Below are 16,448 nucleotides of genomic sequence, written 5' to 3'. Positions count from 1 at the left end.
TACCGTCATAACACACAGAACTGTAAAGTTTATCACACCTGTCGTCATTCCATGTTCCAGTGTAATAAATCATTGCGACACAGTACTCTGACCCTCCAGAGTCATCTGGACATCCATAGATCCAGTTCCGATAATCCGCTCCCTCTCTGTACAAATCGCCATCACCCAGAGACCACAGCCATCTCCCAGTGTTCACTCTGTTTAGACCAATCCACACTGAGCTGGTAGTTTTATCTTTGAGAGTCATGTTCAGGTTCTTCATCTCCTCCATGTTGTTGACAGTGGCCAGATCAGTGTATTTCTGTCTGCAGTAGCTCTGAGCTTCAGTCCATGTTTTAGCTTCATTCACAAAGTGATAGTGATAAGGGACATCTGCAGATACTCCACAGACAGCTGTGGAGAACACAAGCAGGGGTGATTTTAATGACAGTTTACTGGAAATGTTGAGCAGATTTAAAAATTAGTGTTTTCTTCACACACAGGGTTACAAACCAAATCACACACACACACAGTCACTGACCTGAGAAAAGGAACAGGGTGAAAGTGCTCCTTGGCTCCATTTCTAAGAGAAAGTAAAAAATCAGTTACATTTTTGTTTTTTTCATATTTGTCAATATAACAGTTATGATACATTTTTAACAGATACAGAACTACTCAGGAATTATCTAGAACTCCTCTGTAATATTTAAGGTGTTTTATTGCCTTAATATCTAAAATATTTTGTTGTAATTTGTAAGTCAATTGCTGCTTGTTATGTCCAGCTCTGCCAGGACTCTCAGACACATAAGAAACTCCAATTCCCAGAATCCCTCAGGTCAGCATGTCTACTAGTTCTCCAGAAGAACATTCTTGAGAACAGCCAGTTCAGTGTTTGGGATCTTATGAGTTCTGATAGTTTTCACCTGTGTTTGTGTTGTTATGAATGTGTCTGTGTGTTCTCTGTTTATATATTTCTCAGATGATGTTTTACACTTCTCTGTTACGGTTTGTCTTTGTTTTCTCTGTATTTAACTCTAAACTGTTGTAATTCCGTCATGGTTCTCCCTCTGGGAATAAAGTAAACCCTAATCTATGAACATCCCAAACATTTATGAGTCACTTAAGGCTTTTAAACGCACTCAACTCCATAAAATATTTGTATTAATATTTTATTCTTTCTTCTGTATTATCTAGAACCTGTTTAGGTTCTCAGTGTAGTTCAGTGATGTTCCTGAGCGTGATTCTCCAGTTCTTTTGGGGCGAGTGACCCAGTTACTGTTAAGTACAATGTAGAACGTTTTCTTTATCCAGTGTCCATTATGAAAACTAACCCCAGCAGAAGACTGGAGCAGCTTCTTTAGCTCTGAGTTAATGAAACATGAATCCTACCTCGGTGTTGGTTCTGTTCTCCTCTCGGCGTCCACTTCTGTCGTCTTCTCTTCTCCCTGTGACTCTCTATCTCTCTCTATCCTCTCTCTTATCTCTGATCTCTCCACGCCCTCCTTTACATCTCCTATAGGTCTGAGCCATTGTCTGTTTCGGGGAAAGCCACTTTGCATAGATTCCTTCATCACACGCTCAGTGACAAGAGTCAATTGTGTTTGGTATCAACCCTTTAGACTGATCCAGCCCAATTCTGCAAGGATTTGATGGAATTAAGCCACAAACAGTGTTAGTCCTCAATGAGCTTTTGTCAGTATTTATTACTTTTTCTGAATGTACGTTCCTGGAGTTCAGTTTTTATAGCTATTGATGATAAACTCTGGGTTATTGAAATAACAGTTAATGTGACTCTCTGAGAACAGAGGAAAATTTTATTAAAATTAGTCACTGATGTTATCAGCAGATGCTCTGCTCTGCTCTGAGATGCTTTACATACGTCCATCTACCAGCACAAATACAGCATTGACCACTCTGTTATATCCAATAGAACTAAATAAACTTCCAAATGCCCACAATTTCCAAAAGTAAAGACATATTTTTAATAGTTGGTGCAGTCTGACTCTTTAGGGTTCACCCATTGTGGATACAAACTGTGATATCTCTATGGAAAAGTCTTAACTGGTGGAATGTGATGCTCTGAAACAGCTGCACATGAGGCAGAGACCACCATACCAAAGTCAGTGCACTCAGAAATATGAGTGAGATTTAAGTAAAAAGTTTCCAACAATTTGCATTTAGATTTAAAAAAAAAAAAACTTAAGATCATTTTAAGCAAGATGCACTTGATATTAACCACAAAAAACAAAACTAATGTCAAACATTTATTTAACAAACAGTAAAATGGATCACTGTATTTTGAAAAAAAAAACATCTGCAATTCAAGTATGCAAATCTTATAGTTCAAAATGTAAATAAAAAGTAGATTTAGGTAATGAGATTTTCAGTTTTTAACCGACATGTTTCTACAGTCCCGTATGTGTTTATAAGAGTGTTAGTGTAAGTCCTTGGGGCCGCCCTACGGGTATGACCCGGAGCGGCCCTACCCACAGTCTCGGGGGCAGAAACGGCCGTAGAAGCCGCCTTCTCGAGCAGAGGAGCGGCTGGCTGCGCCGCTTTCTCGAGCAGAGGAGCGGTTGGCTGCGCCGCTTTCTCGAGCAGAGGAGCGGCTGGCTGGGCCGCTTTCACGAGCAGAGGAGCGGCTGGCTGGGCCGCTTTCACGAGCAGAGGAGCGGCTGGCTGGGCCGCTTTCACGAGCAGAGGAGCGGCTGGCTGGGCCGCTTTCACGAGCAGAGGAGCGGCTGGCTGGGCCGCTTTCACGAGCAGAGGAGCGGCTGGCTGGGCCGCTTTCACGAGCAGAGGAGCGGCTGGCTGGGCCGCTTTCACGAGCAGAGGAGCGGCTGGCTGGGCCGCTTTCACGAGCAAAGGAGCGGCTGGCTGGGCCGCTTTCACGAGCAGAGGAGCGGCTGGCTGGGCCGCTTTCACGAGCAGAGGAGCGGCTGGCTGGGCCGCTTTCACGAGCAGAGGAGCGGCTGGCTGGGCCGCTTTCACGAGCAGAGGAGAGGCTGGCTGCGCCGCTTTCACGAGCAGAGGAGCGGCTGGCTGGGCCGCTTTCACGAGCAGAGGAGCGGCTGGCTGGGCCGCTTTCACGAGCAGAGGAGCGGCTGGCTGGGCCGCTTTCACGAGCAGAGGAGCGGCTGCCTGGGCCGCTTTCATGAGCAGAGGAGCGGCTGGCTGCGCCGCTCTCGCGGAGACCTCCAGACTTGCCAAGATTTCAAGCATCTTTTGGAGGTCAGGAGGGAGTGCAGAGAGGTGCTTGGGAGCTGGGGCCCTTGCGACGCCGTCCACGGAAACAGGAGGCCCTGCAGCGACGCCGTCCACGGAAACAGGAGGCCCTGCAGTGACGACGTCCACGGAGGCAGGGGGCCCTGCAGCGACGACGTCCACGGAGGCAGGGGGCCTTGCAGCGACGACGTCCACGGAGGCAGGAGCTTGTGCTGCTCGCCGGGCTTGTGCTGGAGCTGTAGAGGGTTTAGGGGCCTTGACGGGCGCACTCATGAGATCCCCTAGAGGTGCACCCTTGTTAGCCTCACCTCCGTAGCTCTGAGGTTGGAGGCTAACAGCCCCTACCCTTAACGCCCCCCCAAAAATTTCCCCGGATCTGAGGGGGTAATCCACCATCGAGGGGGAGACTCCAGCACGCCTCCTTCGCCGACTCCTTCGACTCACACTGGCGCGGTTACTCGATTCACGAGTCGACTCCTCCGGTAAGGGGTAAGGAACCGCGCCAGGCATGAGCTGGAGCCGGCTATTCCACTCCACAGCCCTCTCAAACAAAGTCTTTGCTCTAGCTGCATCCTTTTGTTGGTCGTTCATTCTGTAAGGGTCGATAAGGGATGAGGGGTGCGGACTGAAGGAGGGCGGACGCAAACGCTGAGAACACAGACTTTATTTACAAGAACAAACACAAACAAACCAGAGGGCATGAAACGAGCAAGGGACAAGCAAGCGAAACGAGCAGGAGAAACGAAGAACACGAGGAACATTACAAATCATACGAAGACCACTACGAAGAACAACGCGAACGAAACCAGTAACAAGGTACAATGAACGACAAGAGGAAGTGAGACCAGAGGGCTTAAATGCACAACACAGACAAGACGCACCTGAGACAAATAACGAGGGTGACGTAAAAGAGGCGGAGACAAAGGTGGAGACATGGAAATAAACAAAACAAAGCCATGTGCGGAGAAAACGGACCAGACGGGACGTGAGTGTGACAGTTAGCTTAATATTCAGTCTTCAGGAGTTGACAAACTCACGTTTCTGGGAGACTGTTAATACCATTAGTTTGTATATGACTACTAACAAATACATTAAATAAAAGCTACCTAGGAAGCACTAAGCCTATGTAATAAGGAAATGAAAATACTGATTTCTGTTGTAAGAATGATAACATACACATTGATGATTTTTACAAGTTAGGATCAAATTCTCCAGTAAAATATACCACTTGAATTTTAACTTATTAAATTAGGTACTTGAAGCTGTCAAGTTATTCCAATAACTAACTTTGATGTGTAAAAAAACACAGGTATGTGTTATTCATATTTACTGAACCACTGAATATTTTTTTGGAGTGTGGCGGGTTAGAATGGTAGAACAAATGCACCCACTCACGGGTCTGTGGAACTGTGTGCTGATGGGTGGAGTACCATCTAATATCTTTGGCATGGTTTAGGAGGTCAGTCAACATCAAAACCCTGTGTGTTTATGTGGTTGTGGAGTTCTGGTAGCACATGGAGAACCCACTGACCCAGAACCAGAAGCCCTGTCTGCAGGTGTGACGTAGCCCCAGTCAAATGTGATCAGTGGAGGCTTTCTGAGCCACCTCCCTCATCCAGGACTGGACCTCCTCAGAGTGATCTCAGACCAGGTCCCTATGGTTCTCCCTGCAGTATCTCAGAGTGTTCCACCAGGTCAGAGTCTGATTCACCAACACCAATTTATCTAGAGAAGGAAGAGAGAGTGATTAGCGAAGAGTGTCTATGGTAAATACATGATGATCACCACATGCTGAACTCTATAATTGGGAATGAAATGAACACATTACTGAAGAGATGAAGCAGAGCTCACCCTCACGGCAGACAAATGGAAGCTCACTGTCACAGTCCTCATCGAACCAACTGCCCCCTGCATCTCCTTCAGTCATGGACACTGCAGTACAGTTCTGACTCCCACCGGTATCATCTGGCTGTGTAGACGCCCAGTATCTGAATGAGGAGTAGCTCTGATCTGACCGCTGCCAGGAATCGTTGAACAGACCGATCCAAAACTTTTTACGATCAAAATCTTTTACTGAACTTCGTATCCACTCGTTCTCCATCTGGTTCCTCACACTGGTCAGATCTGTGTAATTCACTCTGCAGTAGCTCTGAGCTTCACGCCACGTCATATTGCTGTTAATAAGCATGTAGCTTCCATTGGCTGTATTCTTTCCTAAAAGTCATTCAGTGTCCATTATTAATATATCAGCTGAAGGACACTTAGTGAGTATTCATACTCATTATTCAGAAAATAAATCTTGACACAATTGTGAAAATGTGTTGAAAATGATGCACATCAATCACTAATAGACAATATCTGTAGGTTCTTACCATTATAACACATAAAAACATATGTTTTGTCACAGCTGTAAGCATGAAAGTATTTCTTCATTTTTCCCATCACAACACAGAAATTGTTCCCCATTGCATTGCTTGGTTGTCCACTGGTCCATTAACTGTACTCCGCTCCCTCTCTGTACAAATCTCCATCAGCCAGAGTCCACAGCCATCTCCCAGTGTTCCCTCTGTTTAGACTGATCCACACTGACCTGGTAGCTTTATCCTTGAGAGTCGTGTTCGGGTTCATCAGTGTGGGTTTGTCTGCTGTAGCTCTGAGCTTCAGTCCAGGTTTTATCTTCATTCACAAAGTGATATTGATAAGGAACATCAGCAGATACACCACAGAAACCAAAGAGGAATTAACAAAACCTTTAAATGAGATACGAAAGTAGTGTGAAGTGAAGGAGTAAAGAAAACAAAGGTCTCACTGACCTGAGAACAGCAACATCATTGAAATCCATTTCAGATCCATTTCTGAGAGAGGTATAAGTACAACCTGTTTAAGGTTACATTATAAAATTATGTAGGTATAAAGGTTACTTTTAAAAAAATTTAATTTTATAAAATTACGGAAATTACAGATTTCAATTTTTTTTTTTTTTTGATGGTAACAGTAAACAGAATTTACCTCTCACCCTGAAGCTGTTAACTATCCTCCTGGAAAAAGATCCTGCTATAAAAGCTTCCCAGTAGAAATGTAAATGTTTCTGTTCTCCAAACTGGATGTGTTTCTATTCCCCAACTGCACTCGTAATGTTCAGAAAATACGCTGTACCTCTTTATACACCTGGACATTCGAATCTTCTCCACCTTTTCTGAAGATAGCATTACAGTCTTTGTCATTTGTTTGTTTATTGTTCATAGACATTGTTGACAGGAAGAACTTTGTATGAGCTGTCATTGACGGTTATCGACTGATGGATGATTTATTTAACAAATCACCTACAGCTCATGGTATGTTATGAATACCAAGTCTGTTTCCTTCCGAGACTATACTTGTTTTGATGGGCTGTTTGCAGATGATGTCACTGCGTGATCTACAGACAGAGGGCAGGATGTGATTTTATACCCTGGGATCTCTGAATAAGCTTGTGTTTTGTGTCATTTACGAACACTCAATCATTTCAATCAATAAATCTCAAGGTGAATGTATCAAGCACCAAAATGTGTTGTTCCTGAGGGAGAAAATGTAAGAATATGAATGAAAAACAATTACAAACCACTGCACTCCAGCGAATCAGGATTAAACTGAGGCAGCTTCCTTTTCAGAAGCTTTTTGTTTGAAGTGAAGTCACCACGTGACATAGTTTTGGGAGCTAGACCACACCCCAATTATCTCTCCACAGCTCTATTTATACCCTTCACCCTCACTCCATGCCCATGTCGAACAACATTGCATTGCGTTTTGTCTCTCACCCACCTGTTTTTTTTCTGCCACCATGGACATAGCTCTCGTTGCCTCCGATTCCGAATTATTTTTCGCAACCCCCAGTCCCTCATCTACCAGTTTGCAACCTACTCCTAGGTTTGCTTGGTGGTCGAGGTTCCAGCCACTCCTGCTTCGACTGCCCCAGGCTCCTGATCCAGCCGACTCTGAGCTCTGCACTCCAGCTCTAGGCATTCCCGCCACTCCTCCCCAGCCTCTCCTCATCCTTCTCGCCGCTCTCTTTGCTCCAGTCACCGGACTACTCTTCCCCCCAATTCTGCCACTCACGGCAGGCCCCACGTTTCTCCTCCCACTGCTCACGCTGCAGTGGATTGTACAGTGGCCAGACTCTAGAAGGCATTACAGGATCGCAGCATTTTGTTTTCCCGCTCAGCCAACAAGACACTATTTTTGCTGCTCCAGGCTTCCTCCACTGGCCCCAGGCTCACTGCAGTCCAGCCCACCACTCTCGATCACGACATGCCGGTTCCGTCTCCTCGTTGGCCGCCCCCCGGAGCTTCCACTTTACCTCCCAATTCAATGATCCCAGCCTCAGACCCTGCAGACGCCGTCATACCATAGTGCCCTTCAATCTACGCTTCAGGTCCAAGCCTGCCCGCTGCTACTTCCTCTGGCCAGACAGCAGCTGTCGCTACCCCGACCCCCCCACTTTCTCATCATCTCGACCCCCTCCCCCTTCATCCCACCCCATCCCTATTCATCCATCCCTTGTACCCCATTCATCCCATTTCATCCCAACCATTTCCATTTCTGGCTGCACGTTCTCAGGCCCTTCACCTTCTCTCCCTCTGCCTACGGATGCTGCTGCTGACCCGTCCCAGCTCCCCATGCATCGGCCTCAGGACATGTCCTTCTCCTTGGCTTCAGGTACCTCTGCTCCACCCCCTCCCAATGCTCGGCTGTTCAATCCACCGCTCGTACCCCCCAGTCTCAGAGGAAGGAGCATAATAACTTTAACTCAGGTGGATGTTTCGCACCCTCATGTAGATTCCAGCACATCTGCACATACTGTGGCCAGGCTCATGCCCGACCCAGCTGTCCCCTTAGGCCACCTTAGGCCACCTAGATTCGGCAGCAGCTGACTGCTTCAGTTCCTTTCCACTCCCATCAATGTGACGGAATTTGCCACCTGCCTCTCCCATCATCCCGACTCCACTTTCGCCTGTTTTCCTCTCGATGGCCTTCTCTTCGGCTTTTCTCCCAGTCTGGAAGTCCCCCCCAACTCTTCCTTCTCTGCTTTACGCACACACCTCTGAGCCACCTCAAAGTCCAGCCCAAACCTTCTGAGTTCGCAACCCCTCTCTGACGATTCTCTGGGCGTGTTCTATGCTAGTAAAGAGAAGTCACCACGTGACATAGTTTTGGGAGCTAGACCATACCCCAATTACCTCTCCACAGCACTATTTATACCCCTTCACTCTCATTCCATCCCTGTTTCCAACAACATCACACCCACCACCACCCCATCTCCCCACTTTTCATTCTGACCACTTTAAGCCCTGAAGGGTGTGGGGGGCATGGCTTTACGCACATGCCTCCGAGGCACCTCAAACTCCAGCTGTCAGGAACGAGGGATGGACTGACGCATACGCTAATAACACAGACTTTATTATAGAACAAAACTAACAAACAAAGACAGGCATACTAGACAAGGAAACACACAACACAACTTGGCTTAGGGAAAGGAAACGAGTACGGAAACAGATACACAAAACAGTACAAAGAACAATGAACAAATGAACGCCAACAGGAAGTGAGGGAAGAGGACTTAAATATACCGACAGACAAGACACACCTGACACAGATAACGAGGGTAAAGGAGGCGGAACAGAGGCGGGACAAAGGCGGAGACATGGACAATGACAGACAGAGAGAGCCACATAGCAGGGGAAAACAAACAAGAAAGGGCCAGGATGTGACAGCAGCTCAAGCCTTCTGAGTTTGCCCCCCTTTCTGACGCTACTCTGGGCATGGTTTACGCTAGTAATTTTTTGTTTCTTGCAGATTTATTAAATGTATCATTAGTGCAGACACTGCAACAACACGACTGTGTACAACACAACACTCACTGAAGTCAGCTTCTAATTTGGATGTGTTCTGTTCCAACTTAAATGATGCAGCAGATGACATGGACCTGGCACAGTATTTAAAGTTGAATCGTAAGCTGACTTTACTTGCTCTTCACAGACCACACTATATTATGTTTTACTTAGATCTGTGGGTGGTGTGAATGTTCACGGGTGATGGAAATAAACCTAATAATTCATTACATGGATTTTGTGTTGTCAGAACCACATGACTGAAAATAAATTGTTTAGACTAAATGCAAAGTCGTCTCAATGAAATATCCTCCACAGAGTGTTTACATTTGTGCCAGATGCAATTGATCAAAGTGTAGGTTTAAGTATGAATTTTAAGGTTGGACAGTCCTTGACCCAAGGTCTTAGGTGATATAGAAGGCCAACATGGCCAATAGAAATCATAGAACACAGTCTGAAATCTCAAAAAAAAAGGCTGAAATACCTTTCTTCATACTGTGTGATTTACACTTGTGTGTGCAAATATCAAAACTCTAGAAACCAAGCCTAGATTGAGGATTTCTTTGTTATTGCAGAATATTCATGAATACAGGAAATGATGCATTTTCCAAAAGCAAAGGCTTTGAACTTAAATGCCAGAGTGTCTTAAGAATCCCAGGTTTAGATTTAACGTTTTTGCAGTAGATTGTAAATGATTTACACACATAAAGTTGATGGTTCTACAAGTGTTCTTTAGTAAAGAAAATCATTCTATATAAAACCCTGAACACTTTAAGAACCTGGGGTTCTTCAGACTGATAGATAATGTCCTATGGATGGGTCTGTGTTGCACATTTTTATAGAAAATGGTTTTATATGGCACCAAAAATAGTTCTTCTACTGTAACAAGTTTGACATTCTAACGATAGAATAACTCTTAGGGGAACTACATCTTAAGGTTTAAAGTGCATTTAAATATAAAATTTACATTGTGAAGTTATTTATTTATTTATGTTGTATCTCTGATTCTTGACATGTATGTTGTTTCATACACAGGTCAATAAATATAAACAAACAAATACTTCATAAACAATATTTACAGAGTGGATTTCCATGTTTGTTTTATTGAAGAAATGAAATAAATACATTGCAATCATAATTGCATCAAACTTGACAAATTTTTAATACAGAGATATATGATGACACAAAGCAGCACAGCAAATCATTTACATTTAAAATGATATTCAAAAAGGATTATACAAACAGATAACCCAAGTTTACAAATGACTCCACTTTAAAATCTCTCAGTTCTATAAATATAAATTTGTTAATGATTCCTTAATTGTCTGTAACCTCTTATCCAGTTCAGACAGATGGATATATATATATATATATATATATATATATATATATATATATATATATATATATATATATATATATATATAGATAGATAGATAGATAGATAGATATAGATATATTGCAGAGATCATTATTAAAACAATCTGTGCTTTTTTAAGAAACTAATCCTGCTTGTTTCAGTACTGAGGAGTACTGAGTTCAGAAAGAAGAAATGTTCAAGCTACACACCAAACATCTAAATTATATTATATAGAATATAATCTTATTATTGTTAAAAAAATAATAATAATAAATCAGTGAAGCAGATCATCTTCTCACTCTGTCCTGAAGGGGGAGCACACCTTACGTCAGTCTTCATTTTTAAAAAAGACACACAATAGTTGAGATTAAAATACCACTTCAATATTCAGACAATCAACCAATCGATAAAGTTGTGTTTTATATAATACTTTTAACAGACTGTTTTCCTAAAGTAGATTTACAGAGATCTGGGTCCAAGCCTCCTGCGAGTCAAAGGCAAAAGGAGCAACCTGTCCTTCTCTGGTCGACACCGGAGAACTCAACCTTTCTAGAAACAAAGTGTAACTAACCTTCATAGTTGGTGCAGATGAAGTTGAGCTGCTGGGTCTCAGGCAGACTGACCCACTGCTGTCCTCCACTCGATTCCACTGCTCCAGATCTCTCTCCAGAACCACAGCCTTCTCCCCCGGTCCCGTTCCCTGGAGCCCAGTTCTGGTAGCAGATGAATTCTCCACTGACCCAGAACCAAAAGCTGAGGGTGCTGGTGTGACGTAGCCCCAGCCAAACGTGATCAGTGGAGGCTTTCTGAGCCACCTCTATAACCCAGGACTGGACCTCTTCAGAGTGAACTGAGACCAGGTCCCTATGGTTCTCCCTGCAGTATTTCAGAGCGCCTTTCCAGGTCAGAGTCAGATTCACCAACACCAGTTTATCTGGAGACCACAGGACCGAGGTCAGTGAAACACAGGAAAGTTCAGCACAACAGTTGATCATTAAATTAATTTCAGAAGTTCATGAACACATTGTTGAATCAGTGAATCATGACTCACTCTCTCGGCAGACGAAGGGGAGCTTGTTGTCACAGGTCAGATTAGTCCACTGACTGTCCTCTGTCACTACGGCACACTGCTGCTGTCCATTTTTACCATAATTATCTGGTCCAGACCTCCAGTATCGGAATGAGGAGTTACTCTGATCTGACCACTGCCAGGAGTCATTGAACAAACCGATCCAGAAAAACTGACTTGAATTTTTATACAAATTCAAGATCACCTGGTTCTCTGTCTGGTTCCTCACACTGACCAGATCTGTATAATGTTCTCTGCAGTAGCTCTGAGCATCAGGCCAGTAGAGTGTGTCTTGAATGAATATGTATCTATCAGAGTTTGTCTTCTTTTCTGAAACAGACATTTTATAAAGATTCATAAATGTCTCTTTATTTAACACCCACCAATGACACTGATAGAATTACTAATGTTAAAATATTGTACAAAGTAATATTAAGTTGTCTTTTTTTTCTATTTAATGAAGTGATAGTGTTTTATATGAACCAGTATCTGGAAGTTCTTACCGTCATAACACACAAAACTGTTCAGTGTCTCACAGCGGATATCAAACCAGGTTCCATCAGGCTGATACATTCCAACACAGAAATCTTTCCCTCCAGCGCTGTTTGGTCCCTCACTATGCCAGTTCCGATACTCCTCTCCCTCACTGTCGAGACCTCCATCAGCCAGAGACCACAGCCATCTCCCAGTGTCCCCTATCTGTAGACCGATCCACACTGAGCTGGTAGTTTTATCTTTGAGAGTCGTGTTCAGGTTCTTCATCTCCTCCATGTTGTTGACGGTGGCCAGATCAGTGTATTTCTGTCTGCAGTAGCTCTGAGCTTCAGTCCAGGTTTTAGCTTCATTCACAAAGTGATATTGATAAGGAACATCAGCAGATACCCTACACAAACCTGTGAAGAACATGAGCATTAGTGATTTTAAGTGATAGTTAAAATGACAGTGGTAATGTTGAGAACATTATTAATGGTGCTTTCTTCACACACACACGGTTAAAAACAAAATAGCCTTGTCTTCACATTCTACACCATTATTAATGCTGTAATAATACAGACACGGGTGGCAATTTGGGGTCCAAGCACTAGTTTCTATTTAGAGCCCCATGAGGCATTATCTCTTACATAGTGTTCACTGATAAGATAAGGACTTAAACAACAAAATGTCAGCTTTTTCTGTAGAAATAATAAAGAATATTGTGTGTAGAACATAATTAATACATTATACAATTTCCCACTTATAGTTCTTTAGAAAAAAAATAAAAACAATCACTGACCAGAGAAAAGGAAAAGTATGGAAATGCACTTTGGGTCCATTTCTAAAAGAAAAGAGAAAGTGATGTTACTTTTTTACTCACATAAATAACATCATTACATAAACTAAGTAACTAAATGATGTAAAGTGAATACAAGAGGTAAGTACTTCATGAGTTTCAAATTACATGTCTGTAGTTTAAGACGAATATTGAGCCCATAGGTGTGTTCTCTTTTCTAAAATTTACTCAGAAAACTTCTTGAACATCTCTGGAATATTGATGTAAGTTATTATTTTTACCCCACAGACTGTGGGGTCCCTGTCAGGTCGGGTGTGGGGGGCGGGGTTTGGCTTCACACAAAAGCCACACTGAACTCCTCCCCAGAATATTATAGTTCGCCTCCCTGTTTCAACTCTCACATGACTTCAGCAGTAGAAGACAAAGTTAAACAAGAAGGTTTAACAAGGTTTTCTCTGTATTTAATACAAAACTGTTGTTACCATCATAGGTCTCCCTCTGGGAATACAGTAAACCTTAATCTGTAAAAATCCCAAAGACTAAGATTTTAAACCCTATAAACTCCATAACACATTTGTATTAATATTGTATTCTTTCATCTATATTATCAAGAACCTGTTTAGGTTCTCATTGTATTCCAGTGATGTTCCTCAGAGTGATTCTCCAGTTCTTTTAGAGTGTGTACCTCACAGTAACTGAGTCAATATGTAGAACTTTATCTTCATCCAGTGTCACTATAAAAACTACCCGCAGCAGAAGACTGGAGCAGCTTCTTTAGCTCTGAGTTAATGTTAATGAAACATGAATCCTACCTCGGTGTTGGTTCTGTTCTCCTCTCGGCATCCACTTCTTTCGTCTTTTCTGCTCCATGTGACTCTCTATCTCTCTCTATCCTCTCTCCCTTATCTCTGATCTCTACACGCCCTACTTTACATCACATATAGGTCTGAGTCATTGTCTGTTTCGGGGAAAGCCACTTTGCATAAACTCCTTCATCACACGCTCAGTGACAAGAGTCAATTGTGTTTGTATCCTTTAAACGGATGCGGTCCAGTTCTGCAAGGATTTTATGGAATTAAGCCACAAACAGTGTTATAAGCTTTTGTCAGCACTTATTGCCTTTTCTGAATGTACATTACTGGAGTTCAGTTTTTATAGCTATTGATGATAAACTCTGGGTTATTGAAATAACAGCTAATGTGACTCTCTGAGAACAGAGGAACATTTTATTAAAATTAGTCACTGATGTTATCAGCAGATGCTCTGCTCTGCTCTGAGATGCTTTACATACGTCCATCTACCAGCACAAAGACAGAATTGACCACCCTGTTATATACAATAGCACTAAATAAACTTCCAAATGCCCACAATTTCCAAAAGTAAAGACATATTTTTAATAGTTGGTGCAGTCTGACTCTTTAGGGTTCACCCATTGTGGGCACAAACTTTGGTATCTCTATGGAAAAGTATTAAATGGTGGAATGTGATGCTCTGAAACAGCTGCACATGAGGCAGAAACCACCATACCAAAGTCTGTGCACTCAGAAATATGAGTGAGATTTATGTAAAAATTTCCAACAATTTGCATTTAGATTTTAAGTAAATTTAACTTAACTAAATTAACTAAATTATTTTAAGCAAGATGCACTTGATATTAACCACAAAAAAACAAAATTAATGTCAAACATTTATTTAGCAAACAGTAAAATTGATCACTATATTTTGAAAAAAAAAAAAACATCTGCAATTCAAGTATGCAAATCTTATAGTTCAAAATGTAAATAAAATGTAGATTTAGGTAATGAGATTTTCAGTTTTCAAACGACACATTTCTACATTCACGTATGTGTTTATAAGAGTGTTAGCTTAATATTCAGTCTTCAGGAGTTGACAAACTCATGTAACGTGCTGGACCAGCACAGCTGTGTCTGGGAGACTGTTAATACCATTAGTTTGTATATGACTACTAACAAATACATTAAATAAAAGCTACCTAGGAAGCACTAAGCCTATGTAATAAGGAAATTAAAATACTGACTTCTGTTGTAAGAATGATAACATACACATTGATGATTTTTACAAGTTAGGACAGTTTATTAATCCATGTCGAAGAAACAGCAATGAAGGAAGCCTTTGTCCGTTTGGCCATTTGCCAGATTAGTTGCAGCCATCTTCTTGACGTCTGTTAAATTGCACATGCATCAAACTAGGCAGGGTTCCAGTAAAATTTACTTAGGTTTACTCTGTCTTTCTCAGTACGCGTGAACCAATGCTACTATTAATGAAATACTCCAGTAAAATATACCACTTGAATTTTAACTTATTAAATTAGGTAAAGTACTTAAAGCTGTCAAGTTATTCTAATAACTAACTTTGATGTGTAAAAAACACAGGTATGTGCAGCATTTTGTTTTCCCGCTCAGCCAACAAGACAACGATGTTACTTCCACCTCTGGCCAGACAGCAGATGCCGCTACCCCGACCCCCCCTGGCTTCAGCTCCAGCTCCGGCCCAAGCCCAGGCCCAGGCCCCACCTCTTCTACCTGGACCCGTCCCTTCTCGGGTTTTTTTTCTCCTCCCCTCCCTGCCACCTTTGTTTCTAATTCTCTCTCTCTCTCTCTCTCTCTCTCTCTCTCTCTCTCTCTCTCTCTCTCTCTCTCTCTCTCTCTCTCTCTTCCTCCTTCTACTCCACCTGCCTCTGCCTCTTTTCTTCCTCTTCCACTGCCCTCTTCTTCCATCCTTCCCACTTTCTCATCATATCGACCCCCTCCCCCTTCATCCCACCCCGTCCCTATTCATCCATCCCCTGTACCCCATTCATCCCATCCTAATCCTATTTCATCCCAACCATTTCCATTTCTGGCTGCACCTCCTCAGGCCCCTCACCTTCTCTCCCTCTGCCTACGGATGCTGCTGCTGACCCGTCCCAGGTCCCCATGCATCGGCCTCAGGACATGTTCTTCCCCTTGGCTTCAGGTACCTCTGCTCCACCTCCTCCCAACGCTCGGCTGTTCAATCCACCGCTCGTGCCCCCAGTCTCAGAGCAAGGAGCGTAATAACTTTAACTCAGGTGAATGTTTCGCACCCTCATGCAGATTCCTGCACATCTGCACATACTGTGGCCAGGCTCACGCCCGACCCAGCTGTCCCCTTAGGCCACCTAGATTCGGCAGCAGCTGACTGCTTCAGTTTCTTTCCACTCCCATCAATGTGCCAGAATTTGCCACCTGCCTCTCCCGTTATCCCGACTCCACTTTCACCTGTTTCCTTCTCGATGGCCTTCTCTTCGGCTTTTCTCCCAGTCTGGTAGTCCCCCACAACTCTTCCTTCTCTGCTTTATGCACACGCCTCTGAGCCACCTCAAAGTCCAGCCCAAACCTTCTGAGTTCGCAACCATTCTCTGACGATTCTCTGGGCGTGGTCTATGCTAGTAAAGAGAAGTCACCATGTGACATAGTTTTGGGAGCTAGACCACACCCCAATTACCACTCCACAGCACTATTTATACCCCTTCACTCTCATTCCATCTCTGTTTCCAACAACATCACACCCACCACCACCCCATCTCCCCACTTTTCATTCTGACCACTTTAAACCCTGAGGGGGGGTGGGGGGCATGGCTTTATGCACATGCCTCCGAGGCACCTCAAACTCCAGCTCAAACCTTCTGAGTTTGCC

The 16,448-nt window shown here is 43.3% G+C and overlaps 1 protein-coding gene across 1 annotated transcript; it reads right to left on the bottom strand.

The window, feature by feature from the left end:
- Nucleotides 1–10,997: 10,997 nt before the first annotated feature.
- LOC136678788 (macrophage mannose receptor 1-like) lies at nt 10,998–15,712 on the bottom strand. The gene is made up of 4 exons (XM_066656927.1): nt 15,657–15,712; nt 12,004–12,383; nt 11,483–11,830; nt 10,998–11,365 (listed from the first exon to the last, which is right to left on the bottom strand). Exons 1-4 carry the CDS (start codon nt 15,710–15,712, stop codon nt 10,998–11,000), a joined length of 1,152 nt encoding a protein of 383 aa, XP_066513024.1.
- Nucleotides 15,713–16,448: the final 736 nt, after the last annotated feature.

The sequence above is a fragment of the Hoplias malabaricus genome, chromosome 2, assembly GCF_029633855.1.
Source record: "Hoplias malabaricus isolate fHopMal1 chromosome 2, fHopMal1.hap1, whole genome shotgun sequence".
Taxonomy (NCBI): Eukaryota; Metazoa; Chordata; class Actinopteri; order Characiformes; family Erythrinidae; genus Hoplias; species Hoplias malabaricus.
Note: the sequence above shows the minus strand (reverse complement) of the source record. Positions and strands in the feature narration are given on the sequence as shown.